This window comes from Gigantopelta aegis, chromosome 6 (genome assembly GCF_016097555.1).
Source record: "Gigantopelta aegis isolate Gae_Host chromosome 6, Gae_host_genome, whole genome shotgun sequence".
Classification (NCBI taxonomy): Eukaryota; Metazoa; Mollusca; class Gastropoda; order Neomphalida; family Peltospiridae; genus Gigantopelta; species Gigantopelta aegis.
The window spans coordinates 6,435,278-6,455,130 of record NC_054704.1 but is presented as its reverse complement, the minus strand read 5'-3'; the positions used below and the strand labels follow the sequence as shown (position 1 = coordinate 6,455,130).

Here is a 19,853-nt window from a genome sequence, read left to right as displayed (position 1 = left end):
GTCACCAAGGTACGTATACACACAATAGATTACCAACAGGACGTTATATTTGTCTCTTTACTACATGGTACTATCCAGAGAGCGCTAGTCACCAAGGTACGTATACACACAATAGATTACCAACAGGACGTTATATTTGTCTCTTTACTACATGGTACTATCCAGAGAGCGCTAGTCACCAAGGTACGTATACACACAATAGATTACCAACAGGACGTTATATTTGTCTCTTTACTACATGGTACTATCCAGAGAGCGCTAGTCACCAAGGTACGTATACACGTATACACACAATAGATTACCAACAGGACGTTATATTTGTCTCTTTACTACATGGTACTATCCAGAGAGCGCTAGTCACCAAGGTACGTATACACACAATAGATTACCAACAGGACGTTATATTTGTCTCTTTACTACATGGTACTATCCAGAGAGCGCTAGTCACCAAGGTACGTATACACACAATAGATTACCAACAGGACGTTATATTTGTCTCTTTACTACATTTTCTGGACTTGTTTGTTATGTTATTCTTGTTTTGTATTTTGTAGTTCTTTGTCTTGTTGTTATTCTTGTTTTGTATTTTGTAGTTCCTGGACTTGTAATGTTTTATATCTTGTAGTTTCCGGACTTGTAATGTTTTATATCTTGTAGTTCCTGGACTTGTAATGTTTTATATCTTGTAGTTCCTGGACTTGTAATGTTTTATATCTTGTAGTTCCTGGACTTGTAATGTTTTATATCTTGTAGTTTCCGGACTTGTAATGTTTTATATCTTGTAGTTCCTGGACTTGTAATGTTTTATATCTTGTAGTTTCCGGACTTGTTGTTTATAATGTTTTATATCTTGTAGTTTCCGGACTTGTTGTTTATAATGTTTTATATCTTGTAGTTCCTGGACTTGTAATGTTTTATATCTTGTAGTTCCTGGACTTGTAATGTTTTATATCTTGTAGTTTCCGGACTTGTTGTTTATAATGTTTTATATCTTGTAGTTTCCGGACTTGTTGTTTATAATGTTTTATATCTTGTAGTTCCTGGACTTGTAATGTTTAATATTTTCTAGTTCCTTGACCTGCTGTTTGAGGAGGAGACGGAGCAGTGTGCCGACCTGTGTCTTCGACTGCTGCGACACTGCAGCTCGTGTATCGGAAACACGCGGGCTCAAGCCAGTGCGTCCCTCTATCTCCTCATGAGACAGAACTTCGAACTCGGAAACGTAAGATCCACTTCAGTTTACTTTGTTATATTCTGTTTACCATTTACACTGTATTGTTCAGGTTTGTGGCCATTTGCTTTTATGGTTAAATTTTGTTTTAATTAAGGGTTCCCTACACTGAAGAAAAATATCTTAAAATTTGGAAAAAAGAAAAGTTTGTTTTGTTTAATGACACCACTAAAACACATTGATTTATTAATTATCAACTATTGGATGTCAAACATTTGGTAGTCTTTGAGAAAAAAAGCCGCTATATTTTTCCATTAGTTGCAAGGGATCTCATATATGCACTATCCCACAGACAGGATAGCACATACCAGTCTTTGATATACCAGTCGTGGTGCACTGGCTGGAATGAGAAATTTAAAATTTGGAAGTCTTTATGCTTGGGTACTGTGGTTTTAATGTATAAGAATAAATATATAAGAACTTTAAGATAGAACGAGTTGTGAAGCAGACCAAACTTAGCACACATTTCGAATTTCATTAAATGTTTATGTTCAAACCAAATGCTTTTATCTTATCTATTGGGCGACTTGTATACAATACTTTTAGTACCATTACATATAATGTTTATTAAAAAAGATAGTAGTGCAGATAAATAATTTGTCGGTAATTGTACATATTTTATGCAAGCAGAGCTATTGGTTCTAGATTACAGTCCAGTATTATCTGTGTCCATGTTTTAGAATTTTGCACGAGTGAAGATGCAGGTTACAATGTCGCTGAGTTCTCTGGTTGGTCAGAATCAGAACTTCAACGAGGAGTACTTGAGGAAATCTCTCAAAACCATCCTGACGTACGCTGAGGCTGATGTGGAGCTTCAAGAAACAACCTTCCCAGAACAGGTCAGTTAGACGTTAAGTATTCACGCTGTTTGTGTTAATGATTGTACTAATTACAGGGTCTGTGAAAAATCTAATCTACACATTGTCGTTGAAATATTGCTGTGTTACAAAGCAGTGGATTTGCTTGCATATTAAATTTTCATGCTTCCTTTCCTATGTAATTTGAAACATTACGTTTTCACATGAGTGTTGTCTTGCATGTCATGAAAATCTTGAATTGCCAACATCATCATTTTTATAATTTAAATCTGTGTTAGATTATGCATTTACCCCAGTATCTCTGAAGTTGTAATTGCTATGTCAATTAAACATTGCACATACGCATACGCACACACACACTTCACACACACTTCACACACACACACACACACACACACACACACACACACACACACACACACACATGAATAAAGGCATATTACCTGCAGACAGCAAAAATCAAAGTCACAATTATATTGCAAATATATACAGGGCTCTAGAATTTTTATAAAATCCACTAGCCAATGGATCAGTAATTAAAAATATTTACTAGCCGTGATTACAAATCCACTAGCCCTACTTGACTTTAAAGTAAATACATTTTTATTAATAGTAATAACCAGATATGTCACCTAAAGAGGGAGATGGATCTTAAACACAGTAAAATTGGGAAGGTAGGAGTGAGGGCTGGATATTCATATTTACAAAATAGACTTAAATGTAGCATTTGACAACTCAGTTTTTTTCACTAGCCGTCGGGCATGGTAATGGTACATTGAATATCACTAGACATGGGAGTGGGACTACCATAATTTAGACACCCTGATATAATGGTGGAGAAACCGTATATGATATCATTACATATGCTAGTATGTTATGAGATTACAACTGTTGTATGACAGGTGCGTGACCTGGTGTATACTAGTGTGTTGTGAGATTACAACTGTTGTTTGACAGGTGCGTGACCTGGTGTATACTAGTGTGTTGTGAGATTACAACTGTTGTTTGACAGGTGCGTGACCTGGTGTTTACTAGTATGTTGTGAGATTACAACTGTTGTTTGACAGGTGCGTGACCTGGTGTATACTGGTATGTTGTGAGATTACAACTGTTGTTTGACAGGTGCATGACCTGGTGTTTACTAGTATGTTGTGAGATTACAGCTGTTGTTTGACAGGTGCGTGACCTGGTGTATACTAGTATGTTGTGAGATTACAACTGTTGTTTGACAGGTGCATGACCTGGTGTATACTAGTATGTTATTTGACAGGTGCGTGACCTGGTGTTTACTAGTATGTTGTGAGATTACAGCTGTTGTTTGACAGGTGCATGACCTGGTGTTTACTAGTATGTTGTGAGATTACAACTGTTGTTTGACAGGTGCGTGACCTGGTGTTTACTAGTATGTTGTGAGATTACAACTGAATACTAGTATGTTATGAGATTACAACTGAATACTAGTATGTTGTGAGATTACAACTGTTGTTTGACAGGTGCATGACCTGGTGTTTACTAGTATGTTGTGAGATTACAACTGTTGTTTGACAGGTGCGTGACCTGGTGTTTACTAGTATGTTGTGAGATTACAACTGTTGTTTGACAGGTGTGTGACCTGGTGTTTACTAGTATGTTGTGAGATTACAACTGAATACTAGTATGTTATGAGATTACAACTGAATACTAGTATGTTGTGAGATTACAACTCTTGTTTGACAGGTGCGTGACCTGGTGTATATTAGTATGTTATGAGATTACAACTGTTGTTTGACAGGTGCGTGACCTGGTGTATAATAGTATGTTATTTGACAGGTGCGTGACCTGGTGTTTACTAGTATGTTGTGAGATTACAACTGTTGTTTGACAGGTGCGTGACCTGGTGTATAATAGTATGTTATTTGACAGGTGCGTGACCTGGTGTTTACTAGTATGTTGTGAGATTACAACTGTTGTTTGACAGGTGCGTGAGATGGTGTATACTAGTATGTTATGAGATTACAACTGTTGTTTGACAGGTGTGTGACCTGGTGTATAATAGTATGTTATTTGACAGGTGCGTGACCTGGTGTTTACTAGTATGTTGTGAGATTACAACTGTTGTTTGACAGGTGCGTGACCTGGTGTATACTAGTATGTTGTGAGATTACAACTGTTGTTTGACAGGTGCGTGACCTGGTGTATACTAGTATGTTGTGAGATTACAACTGTTGTTTGACAGATGCGTGACCTGGTGTATACTAGTATGTTATGAGATTACAACTGAATACTAGTATGTTGTGAGATTACAACTGTTATTTGACAGGTGTGTGACCTGGTGTATACTAGTATGTTATGAGATTACAACTGTTGTTTGACAGGTGCGTGACCTGGTGTTTAACCTGCACATGATTCTGTCGGACACTGTCAAGATGAAGGAGTTCCAGGAAGACCCCGAGATGCTGCTGGACTTGATGTATCGCATCGCCAAGGGTTACCAGACGTCTCCCGATCTCAGACTCACCTGGCTACAGAACATGGCAGGAAAACACAGCGAGGTTAGTGGATCACTGTTACAGTATATACAGTTATTCAAGTTACAAGTAGGTAGTGGGTTCACCTCCCAGTACTGGCCTCGGTGGTGGAGTAGTTAAGCCATTGGACATAGGGCTGGTAGGTAGTGGGTTCACCTCCCAGTACTGGCCTCGGTGGTGGAGTAGTTAAGCCATTGGACATAAGGCTGGTAGGTAGTGGGTTCACCTCCCGGTACTGGCCTCGGTGGTGGAGTAGTTAAGCCATTTGACATTGGGCTGGTAGGTAGTGGGTTCACCTCCCAGTACTGGCCTCGGTGGTGGAGTAGTTAAGCCATTGGACATAAGGCTGGTAGGTAGTGGGTTCACCTCCCGGTACTGGTCTCGGTGGTGGAGTAGTTAAAGGAATGCTAAAGCAAGGCTTTTGGACTGGTGTGCATATTCAATGATAAATAATGCACATTATTGCTTAATATCAACAAGTATAATCGTATAGTTAATTAATAAAACGGTTAAATGTGACAGCTATTATATATAACGGGCACAGCCATTTTGTACCATCCCAGTGAATACGCCCTCTGGCGAGCTGGTGCTTACGTAATACCTAACGTGTCACGTCAGGTGTTAGTCTTTGAACTGAAGAAACAAAATATACCTGATTTTTGCGGATGCATCGCAATGTTCTGTAATTATAATCATCCCAGTAACACAGCAATGTGTATATGTGGTTTATTTTTCAATACAAAATAAACCACCATTGTCAAAGTGTTGAAATAACTGTATTATATTTTGTATATATATATATATAAATAATAGTCGGAGTGTTTTCTTGGTTAATTGGTCTTTTCTTTTCTTTCCGTGGCCTGTACCTGTGGTTCTTGATTGGCAGATGTATATTTAGACGGTCCCTAGACACTGTGTCTAGACACACTAAAAAGATGTGCCTCTTTTATTAAGATCACAGGGTATTGTGTGATAACCTCAAATCGTAATGGACTTTACCAGCTTTATTACTGTAAGTAATTCTGTAAAACCCTTCATTAAGTAGACTTTCCCATCTAAAATCACAAAACTGACCAATTACGTCATCCCAAAGAAAAGAAAAGTATCACTTGGGTATCGTGAGTGGTCATGTTTGCTCGAACGTATCCTACCAATAGGCCTAATAATATGCATTTTTTCTTTGGATTTTTTAAAAGAAAAATGTACTATAACTCCATTTCGTTATATTGATGCAAATTGAAATATATTTAGTTAAATAGTTTATTATACTATCAAGTCATTTATGTTGTTTTACAAGTCAGGTTGATGAAAGCGAAGCACCTTGTTGTAAATTAGAGCATTTGTTTACACTGTGCATAATAGAGAAGTTGGACCTGAGCTGACGTCACTTCGCCCCAAGCTATACCACCGGACGTCATAAAAACGAAACAAAATGGCTACCCCCAGTTAGCAGGAATAATCATGGTTTTTTATTAATTCTAAAATTACGCGTTTTTCATTTGTTAAAGTGTCAGTATGTGTTGGTGGTCTGGGTGTGCATATTTCCAACACATAAGGCTCTTGTTGGAGTTTAGTCTACCTTTAAGCCATTGGACATTGGACTGGTAGGTAGTGGGTTCACCTCCCAGTACTGGCCTCGGTGGTGTAGTAGTTAAGCCATTGGACATAAGGCTGGTAGGTAGTGGGTTCACCTCCCAGTACTGGCCTCGGTGGTGTAGTAGTTAAGCCATTGGACATAAGGCTGGTAGGTAGTGGGTTCACCTCCCAGTACTGGCCTCGGTGGTGTAGTAGTTAAGCCATTGGACATAAGGCTGGTAGGTAGTGGGTTCACCTCCCAGTACTGGCCTCGGTGGTGTAGTAGTTAAGCCATTGGACATTGGACTGGTAGGTAGTGGGTTCACCTCCCAGTACTGGCCTCGGTGGTGGAGTAGTTAAGCCATTGGACATAAGGCTGGTAGGTAGTGGGTTCACCTCACGGTACCGGCTTCAGTGTTGGAGTAGTTAAGCCATTGGACATAAGGCTGGTAGGTAGTGGGTTCACCTCCCAGTACTGGCCTCGGTGGTGTAGTAGTTAAGCCATTGGACATTGGGCTGGTAGGTAGTGGGTTCATCTCCCGGTACTGGCCTCGGTGGTGTAGTAGTTAAGCCATTGGACATAAGGCTGGTAGGTAGTGGGTTCATCTCCCGGTACTGGCCTCGGTGGTGGAGTAGTTAAGCCATTGGACATTGGACTGGTAGGTAGTGGGTTCACCTCCCAGTACTGGCCTCGGTGGTGGAGTAGTTAAGCCATTGGACATAAGGCTGGTAGGTAGTGGGTTCACCTCCCAGTACTGGCTCCCACTCAGAATGGGTAGGTGCATGACTTCTCTCTGTTTAACCACAAACCACTTGCCCATTGTCCTGGACAGTCCAGATAGCTGAGGTGTGTGCCCAAGACAGCATGCTTGAATCTTAATTGGATTCAACCTCAAAAATAACTATAAATAAAATAAAGAACAAAGAGGGGTCAGTAATCACAGTTCCATTTTTTCTAGTAGGTCACACATCTGTTAATATTGTACTTGTACAAAACATTTTACACCACTTTGTAATCAAAGAAAGAAATCTTTGCACATTGCATAATCAGTCCAACATATAATAATTTGGAGACATCCAATTCATCAGATCTGTTTGATTATCAACAAAGGTCTTTTATCTAATCTATACTTAGGCACTCGCTGGATGGCACATACTTTGACCAGTGGCATGTAGACAGTGTTTGAATAGAAAATAATGTGATCGTATGACCTACATTGAGCGACAGTTGATAGCCTGGTTTACAGACAAGCTGTGGTTAGCTGTTTGAGAGGCGTTACCTCGTACTGTAGGACTGATGAGCCAGTAGCTAGAACTGGTAGAGAATGAAGTGGGTAAATGTTCACTGTTTTCTTACAGAAAGGGAATCACGCCGAAGCGGCTCAGTGTTTGGTGCATGCTGCGGGTCTGGTGGCGGAATATCTCAACATGCTGGAGGACAAACCCTATCTACCAGTGGGCTGTGTGGCCTTTCAGGTAACTAGTGGTATCTACCAGTGGGCTGTGTGGCCTTTCAGGTAACTAGTGGTATTTACCAGTGGGCTGTGTGGCCTTTCAGGTAACTAGTGGTATCTACCAGTGGGCTGTGTGGCCTTTCAGGTAACTAGTGGTATCTACCAGTGGGCTGTGTGGCCTTTCAGGTAACTAGTGGTATTTACCAGTGGGCTGTGTGGCCTTTCAGGTAACTAGTGGTATCTACCAGTCGGCTGTGTGGCCTTTCAGGTAACTAGCGATACAAACCCTATCTACCAGTGGGCTGTGTGGCCTTTCAGGTAACTAGCGATACAAGGCGTATCTACCAGTCGGCTGTGTGGCCTTTCGGGTAACTAGTGGTATCTACCAGTGGGCTGTGTGGCCTTTCAGGTAACTAGTGGTATCTACCAGTGGGCTGTGTGGCCTTTCAGGTAACTAGTGGTATCTACCAGTGGGCTGTGTGGCCTTTCAGGTAACTAGTGATACAAGCCGTATCTACCAGTCGGCTGTGTGGCCTTTCAGGTAACTAGCGATACAAACCCTATCTACCAGTGGGCTGTGTGGCCTTTCAGGTAACTAGCGATACAAGCCGTATCTACCAGTCGGCTGTGTGGCCTTTCGGGTAACTAGTGGTATCTACCAGTCGGCTGTGTGGCCTTTCAGGTAACTAGTGATATCTACCAGTCGGTTGTATGGCCTTTCAGGTAACTAGCGATACAAGCCGTATCTACCAGTGGGCTGTGTGGCCTTTCAGGTAACTAGCGATACAAGCTGTATCTACCAGTGGGCTGTGTGGCCTTTCAGGTAACTAGCGATACAAACCCTATCTACCAGTGGGCTGTGTGGCCTTTCAGGTAACTAGCGATACAAGCTGTATCTACCAGTGGGCTGTGTGGTCTTTCAGGTAACTAGCGATAGAAACCCTATCTACCAGTGGGCTGTGTGGCCTTTCAGGTAACTAGTGATACGAGCCGTATCTACCAGTGGGCTGTGTGGTCTTTCAGGTAACTAGCGATAGAAACCCTATCTACCAGTGGGCTGTGTGGCCTTTCAGGTAACTAGTGATACGAGCCGTATCTACCAGTCGGCTGTGTGGCCTTTCAGGTAACTAGTGGTATCTACTAGTCGGCTGTGTGGCCTTTCAGGTAACTAGTGGTATCTACCAGTCGGCTGTGTAGCCTTTCAGGTAACTAGCGATACAAACCCTATCTACCAGTGGGCTGTGTGGCCTTTCAGGTAACTAGCGATACAAGCCGTATCTACCAGTGGGCTGTGTGGCCTTTCAGGTAACTAGCAATACAAACCCTATCTACCAGTGGGCTGTGTGGCCTTTCAGGTAACTAACGATACAAGCCGTATCTACCAGTCGGCTGTGTGGCCTTTCAGGTAACTAGTGATATCTACCAGTCGGTTGTGTGGCCTTTCAGGTAACTAGCGATACAAGCCGTATCTACCAGTCGGCTGTGTGGCCTTTCAGGTAACTAGTGATATCTACCAGTCGGTTGTGGTAACTAGTGATATCTACCAGTTGGTTGTGTGGCCTTTCAGGTAACTAGTGATATCTACCAGTCGGCTGTGTGGCCTTTCAGGTAACTAGTGATATCTACCAGTCGGCTGTGTGGCCTTTCAGGTAACTAGTGATATCTACCAGTCGGTTGTGTGGCCTTTCAGGTAACTAGGGATACAAGCCGTATCTACCAGTCGGCTGTGTGGCCTTTTAAGTAACTGGTGATATCTACCAGTCGGTTGTGGTAACTAGTGATACCTACCAGTCGGTTGTGTGGCCTTTCAGGTAACTAGCGATACAAGCCGTATCTACCAGTCGGCTGTGTGGCCTTTCAGGTAACTAGTGATATCTACCAGTTGGCTGTGTGGCCTTTTAGGTAGCTGATGATAGCTACCAGTTGGCTGTGTGGCCTTTCAGGTAACTAGTGATATCTACCAGTCAGCTGTGTGGCCTTTCTAGTAACTAGCGATATCTACCAGTCGGTTGTGTGGCCTTTCAGGTATGTAAAGAAGACCAATCCATTATTTGTTGGATTTATCTCTTGGTTTTATAGTTTTCACAAGTTAAACATTCCAGACATTTCTGTGATTTCTCAAGTTGATATGAATACACAATAAATTAAGTGAAAATTTCAAAATGCATGTATCAGTTATTTTCTGATACTTTTAATTGAAAAAATCAATCAATATTGTAATGTCTGTATAATTTTGATATACATGAATATTTGTAGAAAATAATTTGAAACATGCTTGAGGACCTGTATATGGGTGATAAACCTGACTATTTATAAACAATCACTCCGAACATTGTTGTGGAACTATAAGTTTGTTGTACATGAATATTTGTAGAAGATCACTCCCAACATTCTTGAGGAGAGTGCGGTGTCTGATGACGTGGTGTCACCTGATGAGGAAGGAATCTGTACGGGGAAGTACTTCACGGAAAACGGCCTGATAGGATTACTGGAGCAGTCTGCCAGCTCCTTTACTATGGTGAGTACTGGCAGGAGAGTCACAGTGAGATTGCCCAATTCAGCATCAATCAGCTGAAATTTGGGCAATCATTAAAGCCCTGGAACAGATTATGGATTTATGTGCATACAAATATATTATTTCTACAGACTCACTTTCATGTATCCAAGCTTTAGAGTACATGAAATTGGAGCATCCCTTATTTGGGATCGTGATACAAAAGTGTTTCTTTCTATCAATTGCCAATAAAGATGTTATATTTCGTTGGGTACCCAGCCATGTTGGCATTAAAGGTAACGAAAAGGCAGATGTTGCTGCCAAGTCTGCTTTGAACTTGCCCTGTATCCATGCTGGTGTCCCCTACAGTGATTTAAAATTTCATATTAACCAATATATCTTTTCGACTTGGTAAGATGATTGGGATGGTGCAGTTGCGAACAAGCTTCATTCTGTCAAGGCAGTCCTGGGAAAGTGGCAGTCATCCTACAGGTGGTGTAGGAAGGATGAAGTAGTCTTGTGCCGTGCTCGCATCGGCTATACATATTTGACACATTGATTTATTTTAAAGAAGGACCCTCCTCAGTGTGAACATCGTCAGTATACACTGACTGTGCACCACATTTCGGTTCATTCATTCATTCATGCATGAAAATGGTGATAACATATCAGATTTGATATAAATGTTTTTGGTTACTGAGGTGTGAATGAATGCATGCCTGTCTGACCTTTTGTGTGACATAAGTAAATTCTGTGTTGTTACAGGGTGGCCTGTTTGAAGCTGTCAATCAAGTGTACAAGATCCTCCTCCCGATCCACGAGGCAAGTCGCGACTACAAGAAGCTGGCTCACATCCACCAGAAACTGCAGGAGGCATTCAACAACGTCATCAAACAGGTATGTACCCTGAGATGCAGCGGATCACACTTTGTGAATCCACGGGGTTTTCTCTTAATTCCAACCAGTACTCGATAACTGGTTTAACAAAGACCTAGTGTTGTTAATCGGTCAGAGTAGCCTGTGTGAGAGCAGCAAGTTTCTCCTTCATCTTTCAAGACCATATGCCACAGACGCCATATGTCACAGACGCCATGTCACAGATGCCATATGTCACAGACACCATATGTCATGTGGTGGGGTGACATTAAACACTCATTCTTTTTCTTTCCAATACATTAACTAAAGGCGAGCTTGGTCGGCTTTATTTAAAACATTTATTACTGGAATGTTTTACATGTTATTTAATGAAAAGAAGCATCCAAAATGGGTCTATTAGTAATACCGTGGGTCCTTGATGGTTATATTAAAAAGTATAGTCTATTAAATTATACTTTAAGCCCACCATAAATGTTTATGATTTTGTTGCACATATTTACACATCCAACAGCCTTCAGTTATTCTTATTGCACAGGTCAGTGGCAGGCTTTATGCATCATCTTTCACAATTTGCCTGTCTATCTCCTATGGGCATCATTTCTTAGTTTGAATGTGGACTGTTAATTGTTTTTATTTAGAAACACCAGTGCCAGATGAATTTTGTTATTTACATGTTAGTATTACTTTTACTCTTGCAGGAAGGAAAGCGGATATTTGGGACATATTTCCGAGTCGGTTTCTACGGGACTAAGTTTGGTGATTTGGATGGTGACGAGTTTGTGTACAAGGAACAGTCGATCACAAAACTCTCAGAGATATCGTTCAGACTGGAGGCAAGTGTGCTTGGTCTTTCAGTCTGGTGGTTTGTAAGAGAGAACAGTTTTGACCAGAGAAGTAAAACTTTTGCCATACATCTCTAAAATGATAAAGATGTTGGGCCATATTTACAATGACTATTGTTCTTAAATGTTTGTGTTAAGCATTGTAAATGAATGAAGTTATATAATAACAACAGGCATTGTAAGTTCGGCTCATTAGGTTTTCTTTCACTAACATAATGACAAGTGTATAACACTAACAAATCTCAGAAATGTTAATATTTTAAGTAGTTCACCTATATATTAATGCATAACCCTACATAAAGACATTTCACAGTTAATACAATCAATATGCATGCTAAACTGACATGAAATGTTTTGTGTTTTTAGAGTTTCTACGGTGATCGATTTGGTTATGATGTTCTTCATATGATCAAAGATTCTAACACAGTGGAAAAGGAGAAGCTAGACCCAAACAAGGTTCATATACTTAATCTGTGTTCTTCTTGTCTATTTAGTTGCATATGTGAATGTATTCAGTAGCCAAAGCCACATTTTGAAACTTGTATGAACTAAACTAAATGTCAGAGGATGTTTTTAGATGTTCAATCGTTACCTCAAATTTGTACAAGTTGTATTCAGACCTGTCAACCCTCCCGGATTCCGCGGGAGACTCCCGGTATTTGATCAAGTCTCCCGCGGGAAAAAACTTTTCTCCTGGGAAATTGTTATTTTCTAAGCATAAAAAAACTTTAAGCTACCGTGGCTGTGTATTGACATTCAGTGTTGCCATACATAAAACTATCCAATTTAGTCCTAATAACACCTCTGACTCGTAAAATGTCTTCCCACTGGATTACATAACGCAAAGTTCTATGGCTGGAAGTGCTAGAGTAGACAGCGAACGCAAAGTTACGCATGCATCAATACACACGATGTTAAAATCACATGTCAAAGGAAGACGACGGAAAGACCAATTAGCTGTATAAACAATACTTGTATCAGTTAGATTTGTAGGTTTGTGCAGTAAAATGTAACAAGTAACAAGAGTACACTTCAAGGGATTATTTTCCTACGATTAATAAATCTTGTGTTTGACAGTAAAGTTACTCACGGAAATAGGTAAAATTCCGGTATATTTCACATGATGTCAGTAATGAGCTTTTACATATATGATTAGTAGAAATGATTAGTGGAAATACAATGTTTATGGCATGGTTATGGTGATTTTAAATAAGTACCACGCCACTATATCTTATTGTAGTAAAAACTGAATATTAATTTATAAGATTTAGGCCTGTATAAATTTGTCTTAGGTCTGCTTTTTACGAAACACAAATAACGATGATGCAACCTGTAAGTGTAATACCGTAAATGTACTAATTAATGTTTAAATTTGTTAGTGTTAAGATTTTTGGATAAAATAATTATGTTTAAAAAATATGTGTTAAATTATAATAATATTTAAAAATAATTAAAACAAAATTTAATATACGGTACATCAGGGGTGGGGAAAATAAAAATTGCCAATCGGTCCCACCTATGACATAATTAGTAGCCTACCCACCCACCCCCCCCACCCCCACCCCCCACCCCCCTGGGTTAAAAAAAAATTAAAACTATTTCATAGGCCTACTTGATGAATTTATCGTTTTACGGGACTTTACTGCTCGTAAAATATCCGACTGCACGTACACCCAATCCCTCAACGTACATTAAAACACCTACTTATCTGTACATTAAATGATGTTTCTAATAAGGAAGATATTAATCCATTTCATATTATGCTATGGTTCCTTACTATATTGTTTTATTGACGCGTCCTGATAAGCGTCGTTGAACAACCAACTTGACACCTAATTCAATGATACTATTGATAGAAGTTGCCGACTGAACGATTAATAACGTTGACGCCGATTGGTTCACCTTGAACTTGAGCTATTGTGTATGACAACCGGTGTAAACCATTTTGCTTCCCATAACATATTATATACCCATCCCATTCATAATAAACATGACAAAAAACACCAAGACATTTTCAATTATCAAAATAGCAATTTACTTGTATAATAATGAAAAACACATTTAACAGTCAACAATAAATACATTTAGCACTGTACTCTTTATGTAAATGTCATGTAAAGTTTCTCAGCGTTCATGTACGGAAGTACTATTTTACAAAGGCCTGTTGGCGACGCGACCCGACAATTCCCCATACAACTGTCGACTGCGACGACATTTCCATCGGGACAGGACTGGTGCTGGATCAAACTGCTCTATGTCATCTCCCTCGATGGAAATGCGCATCAGACAATCCAGCGTTTCCAATGTCATTGCTGACGCAGCCTGGTTTTAATCAGGTTTTGGCGGCTGAAACCACGCTCACATTCAACACTGGATACTGGCAGTACACAGCTAATGTTGATCAACATCGTAATGTTTGGAAACAGGTTAACAAGAGCCGCATCCTTTAACAGATCTGTCGGTGTTGCCTGGCGATGGTTTCTTTTTGTGTATACTTTAAACCCCTCCCATTCACTCACCAACTCAGTGGGGTTCACAGCTCCATCAAAGTGTTTCGAAAGCATACTGAGCTCGGAAACTCCATAAGAACTCAAGTTGTTACATGGCAAATTCTGTGGGTCAAGTATGCTCATGGAATCGCGCAATTCCATGTCAGGAAATCTTGATGTAACATTCGTTGTCATGACGTTGGCGATGTTTTGCTGGAGTTTCAACAGGCCTGCATCTTGCTTGGACATTGTTAAACTAATCCCGGCAAAAACCGGCTCACTACAGTCAATGTTTGATACAAATTCCCTCAGCAGTGGACCTCCCATGGCATCAGGTACCACATATGGAATGTGTCAACAACCGATGTCACTGCGGGGTTTATCTCGGCGTAAACCAAATCACGTCGCTGTAGAAACTTGCTCAGCCGTGCGATCTGGTCGAAGATGTCACAACAAAGGTGAAGGAGATAAATGAATTTGTAGGATGATAGTTTACAGAACAACGCTTCAGCGGTGACATCATCGTCTCTGTCTTCTTCCAACATTTTTAGGAGAGATGGTAAAGTACGGCGAACATTGGTCAGGGCATTCATCGTAGAGAGCCATCGGACTTGATGTACTTGTAGAGGCTTGATTTTGGGGTCGTCGAGAAAGTCTTGCCACATTGCCAACTGCATCAACCGTTTCGGTGAACGTCTAAAAAATCCACACAACATGGAAAAAATGCTTTCCATCCATTTAATTTCTTTTACCACTTTTGCACTATCAACAACAGCTAGTGCCAACCGGTGTGCAACACAATGCATTTCCACGAGATATGGCGAATACACTTTTAACAATGACGCTACGCCGCCCTCTTTCCCCAACATCACTGCTGCTCCATCTGATCCAAACCCAAATACTTTTTTCATGTCAATTTCATTTCCTTGGAAAAAACTGACGATCTTTGCAGTTAATGAAACTGCATCACACGATGTCAACTTGAGCAGCTGAACATACCGCGCGCACGTCGATCCCTCCTTCACGTACGTTGCTTATTTATAAGGTGCTTTTCAGTTCCCAAATCTGTGCTTTCGTCAACCATTATTCCGATTGCTTTACTAGATTTCAGATCTAACAAAAGAGAAAATACATATGGTTTAATTTTAAAATAATAATAATAATAATATCAAATTACAGTGGTGTAGGAAGGTGCCAAAAAGTGGGATATTTTAATATACTGGTTAGTATATATATTGAGTATATTTCATGATGAAGAATATCAAATAACAAACTATAATTACCTTCGATAATGGATTCCCTGATGATATCCTATGCAATGGTGATCAACTCGGTTGCAGTCCGCCGGTCTTGATACATGGATGTTGTTATTACGCTGCCAGTAAGTCGGGAGTTCTGATTCAGTGATTCATACTTTTCTAGCGGTAAATCCTCAAGTGCCAACAGGTAACTATTTCGTATCAGTGTTGACATGGCGTCGTCTGCTATTTCTGTTGATTTTATCACTATACTCTCAATTGATTTTTGAGATTTGATTGTTTGTAACCCTTCAGCAGTCAAGTGGTCTCTTGATTTGACATGGTTTGTTAAAGCTGACATCCTTTAGTGTTTGGATCCAGGGTTGACGAAACTGTTCTTCATTTTATGCAACGTGCATGTGTTACACTGCATAAGACCTCCATCATCACAAATTAGCCACTTAAATTGCTTCAACCACGCCGACTGAAAACATCGCACTTTAACTTTCTTCTTAGCTGGGGAAGAACCTGTGTCTGTAACCTCCGCGTCGTCCATATCTACCTCGTCTTGTTTTCATTTTTTTCTCTTATTTACCCACGTAAGCAATGACATATTGATATCTCAATACAAATCGCAAGCATCTGCTTTTCCCAGCAAAACAGTATATATACGTTAAACTTAAAGTTGTTGTTTTTGTCGACAAGTATAGGCATACCTGCAGCGTATTCATATTTGCAAAAATAGTATCCCCTTTGATTAAAGATGAACTCTAGGTCATTAGTTTTAATTAAAGCATACATCCTTCCTTCATTATCACCAATAAATGGTATCATCGCTAATAAGTAAACCTTTAATCTCGTGACCGGTTGTGACCGACTGTTCATTGCGGTTTTTGGTGCTAATCCCATTGATGTAATTATTTTGTTATTACGCGCTTGCTTCATGATCACAGTGCTATTAAAGATTACTGGCCGACTTAATTAAACCTATTGTAATTGTGTACCGATCGACACCTGTGCAGGAACAAACTGAGAAGTGACACAAATAGCTCATTCACCGTGTTCAACGTTTCTATTTCCGGTCAATGATAGAAAAACAAAACATGACCGATTGATTTGTATTAAACGTGTGACCGGTTTAAATTTATCACGACTCAAAATAAACACCTGTTAGTGAAGTAGGTAAGTAATGAGTTGCAGAAACATCAATAACAAATTAAAGTTGTTTCCAATAATAAAAATGGACAGACGCTTCGGACCGAAAAAATAATAAAAGTGGGACTGGCAAACACATGTTTTAAAAAATTTATTTCGGTCTCAAAGATTGTGAATCAGTCTGAGACTGGCAAAAAAGGGCTTTTCCCCACCCCTGCGGTACATATATATATATATTGTTTTTATTTTTTTTATTTTTTTTTAAATGCCAATAACTACGGTTGACAAGTATACATGACATTATGTAGCGTTCATATAACTTATTGTAGTACTTTTTAAAAAGTTGTGTTAAATCGTGTGCAGTTAAAAAATCTCCTGTTTTTTGACAAAATCTCCTTTTTCGACAAAATCTCCTGCTTTTTCAACACACATCCCCTGCTTTCTCTTGACTAAAGGTTGACAGGTCTGGTTGTATTTCACTTGGATATAATGATTTAAATCATAACATTAAGGAATTCAAACAGTCGTCATGCCATCATGATTTTAAAAAAGAAAGATTCCATCTCATTTATTTCCGGTGTCTATGAATATCATTGGGGCAGTGATAAATTATTGACTTTCCTATGTAATGAATATCACATTCTGATAGTGATAAAATTGAGTTTTCTATTTAAGGAATATCACATTCTGATAGTGATCAAAGTATAAATTACTAGTAACATGTAAAATATTTCATGCTTCTGAGTGCTGTTTACAGTTAATGAAATATGATCTTTGTTAGAATTTCTGACTTGTTGCAAGATTTAGTTTGTGTTGACTTTGTAAATATATGAATCACCAACTTACTAAATATTTTTGTTTTCAGGCCTACATTCAAATCACCTATGTTGAGCCATACTTTGATATGTATGAATTCAGAGAGAGAATCACATACTTTGATAAAAACTACAATATTAGTACGTACATTTACTTCTTTGTTTATTCTCATTGTTTAACTACTTTATTTTTTAAATGTAAGTAGATGTGCATTACAAAAATGTACTTGTTTATTTGAGTGGAGGAATATAGCTCATCTGAGGTGCATCGGGTCGTAAGATCAATCACTGTAAATGGACTTCTTTGTTTTCTTTCTAGTCCCAGTTTGTGCAAGCCTCTGAACATTATGTGGGGCGGGCGTAGCCCAGTGGTAAAGCGCTCGCTCGATGCACGGTCGGTTTGGGATCGATCAGTGGGCCCATTGGGCTATTTCTCGCTCCAGCCAGTGCACTATGATTGGTACATCAAAGGCCATGGTATTTGCTATCCTGTCTATGAGGTGGTGCATATAAAAGATCCTTTGCTGCTAATCGAAGAGAGTAACACATGAAGGGGTGACAGCGGGTTTCCTCCCTCAATATCTGTGTGGTCCTTAACCATATGTCCAACGCCATATAACCGTAAATACTATGTGTTGAGTGTGTCGTTAAATAAACCATTTCCTTCCTTCCTGAACATTATGCAGATGATTGTTTCATTTGCCCATTTACTCAAGTCTAATTTTCCATAAACCATTTCCGTCCTTCCTTCACATTATGCAGATGATTGTTTCATTTGCCCATTTACTCAAGTCTAATTTTCCATAAACCATTTTTCATTTGTGCATTAAATTTACGACATTATTTTATTAAGCAAAATGAACTGGATTACATAATTTGGGTTATGCAAATTTTCAATTCTTAGAGACCGATAGTGGTCTGTGATTGATACATCAAAGGTCATACTGTCCCATCCGTGTGAAAGTACATAAAAAGTATTCCTTGCTGCTCTACATGGTAAAAAAACAGAACTTAGTTTTGCCGTTTGTTACGCTAATCTGTAGAACTAATTCTACATGTACACACGAGTGCTATACACATAAAACAATAGTTTTCCTGCTTTAACCAATCAAGACTTTATTGTTTACAATTTAATAAGCTTACAGAAGGTGCTTACCGTGTGCAGTTTTTCTTAATCCTTACAATTGTTATAGCCCAGTCTGGATTTTTTCACTTCCACATTTTTAATATACTGTGATAATGCATGTTTACTTCCGTCGTTGAACACGTGTAGACTCTGTCCAATGAACTGATCACTAGCAGAAGGAAAACAGCAGAAAGCTTTTTAATGTTAGTATTGTTTTATTATCATGTATGTACTTATCATTGTGTTCTTGATTTAAAGTTTTAAACAGCTTTTGTGTTTTGTGGTTTGTTCCATGACAGGAGGGAGCACCGCTTTGTTACTACTAGCCTTGTACATCGGAAACTAATGTGGTATAGTTGAACTAGACTACATATTTTTTTTTTTTAATTGTCGGCCTTTATTTTCGTGTGGAATATATTTTCACAAATTTCATTCACACGCGAAAATAAATTCCACGCGAAAATAAAGTATTCTACAGTATTCATTTTCTTTCATTATTTATTTGTTGTATTTCAGTTTATTATAGTAACTGTAAATGGGATATGTTTTCTTACTTGACAGGGCGTTTCATGTACGCGACCCCGTTCACGCTGGATGGGCGAGCGCACGGAGAGCTTCACGAGCAGTACAAACGGAAGACGATCTTAACGACCAGCCACAGCTTCCCGTACGTCAAGACCAGGATGCAGGTCATCGAGAGGCAACAGGTAACAGTACATACTTCATTAAATATGTACTTTCAAGTTCGTCAAATGTTTCAGTAACTGTTTGGATATATGTCGAGTGTCTTTAGTATCTTTTTCGTTTTGACCATACCAGTTAGTATTTCTATAGACATTAGAAGGAAGTTACAGTCATGTGACCGGAACTAGAGAGCAGTATACAGTAGAAGAATTTAGGCCATCCCATTGGCTGTTGGGATGTTCGGACCAGACCACTTGCGTGGGGGGGAGGTGCACTTGTTTGAGGACAGGTAATGTATCTATAAAAGAGAAAACACTCAAGTTTTCTCCAAGGTGTGATCTTGATACCGAAGAAAAACGAGCACGAATATTATGTATAAACATGTAATGGCTCTCAGATTTGCCCATTGAACAAATTTGAGGTCACAGTAATTGGTTGACTTTCTTTCTTTTTTTTTCTTTTTTTTTTATTGTCCCCAGAATATAAAATGGCAGTGTCAGGGTTGGGGTGCTCTGAGCTCACTGTCTCACAATATTTTTTAAATTTCAT

General features: G+C 39.4%; 1 protein-coding gene across 5 annotated transcripts in view; it reads left to right on the top strand.

The window, feature by feature from the left end:
- LOC121375683 (dedicator of cytokinesis protein 7-like) overlaps window positions 1-19,853 on the top strand; it is an 80,018-nt gene that overhangs the window by 53,328 nt on the left and 6,837 nt on the right. For all 5 annotated transcript variants that reach the window (XM_041503261.1, XM_041503258.1, XM_041503260.1 and 2 more), the window contains 10 exons: window positions 1,070-1,222; window positions 1,912-2,070; window positions 4,404-4,580; window positions 7,491-7,607; window positions 9,960-10,103; window positions 10,845-10,976; window positions 11,654-11,788; window positions 12,164-12,253; window positions 17,545-17,635; window positions 19,182-19,327. In XM_041503261.1, the coding sequence (XP_041359195.1) occupies window positions 1,070-1,222; window positions 1,912-2,070; window positions 4,404-4,580; window positions 7,491-7,607; window positions 9,960-10,103; window positions 10,845-10,976; window positions 11,654-11,788; window positions 12,164-12,253; window positions 17,545-17,635; window positions 19,182-19,327 (1,344 nt within the window). The remainder of the gene's footprint in view (window positions 1-1,069; window positions 1,223-1,911; window positions 2,071-4,403; window positions 4,581-7,490; window positions 7,608-9,959; window positions 10,104-10,844; window positions 10,977-11,653; window positions 11,789-12,163; window positions 12,254-17,544; window positions 17,636-19,181; window positions 19,328-19,853) is intronic.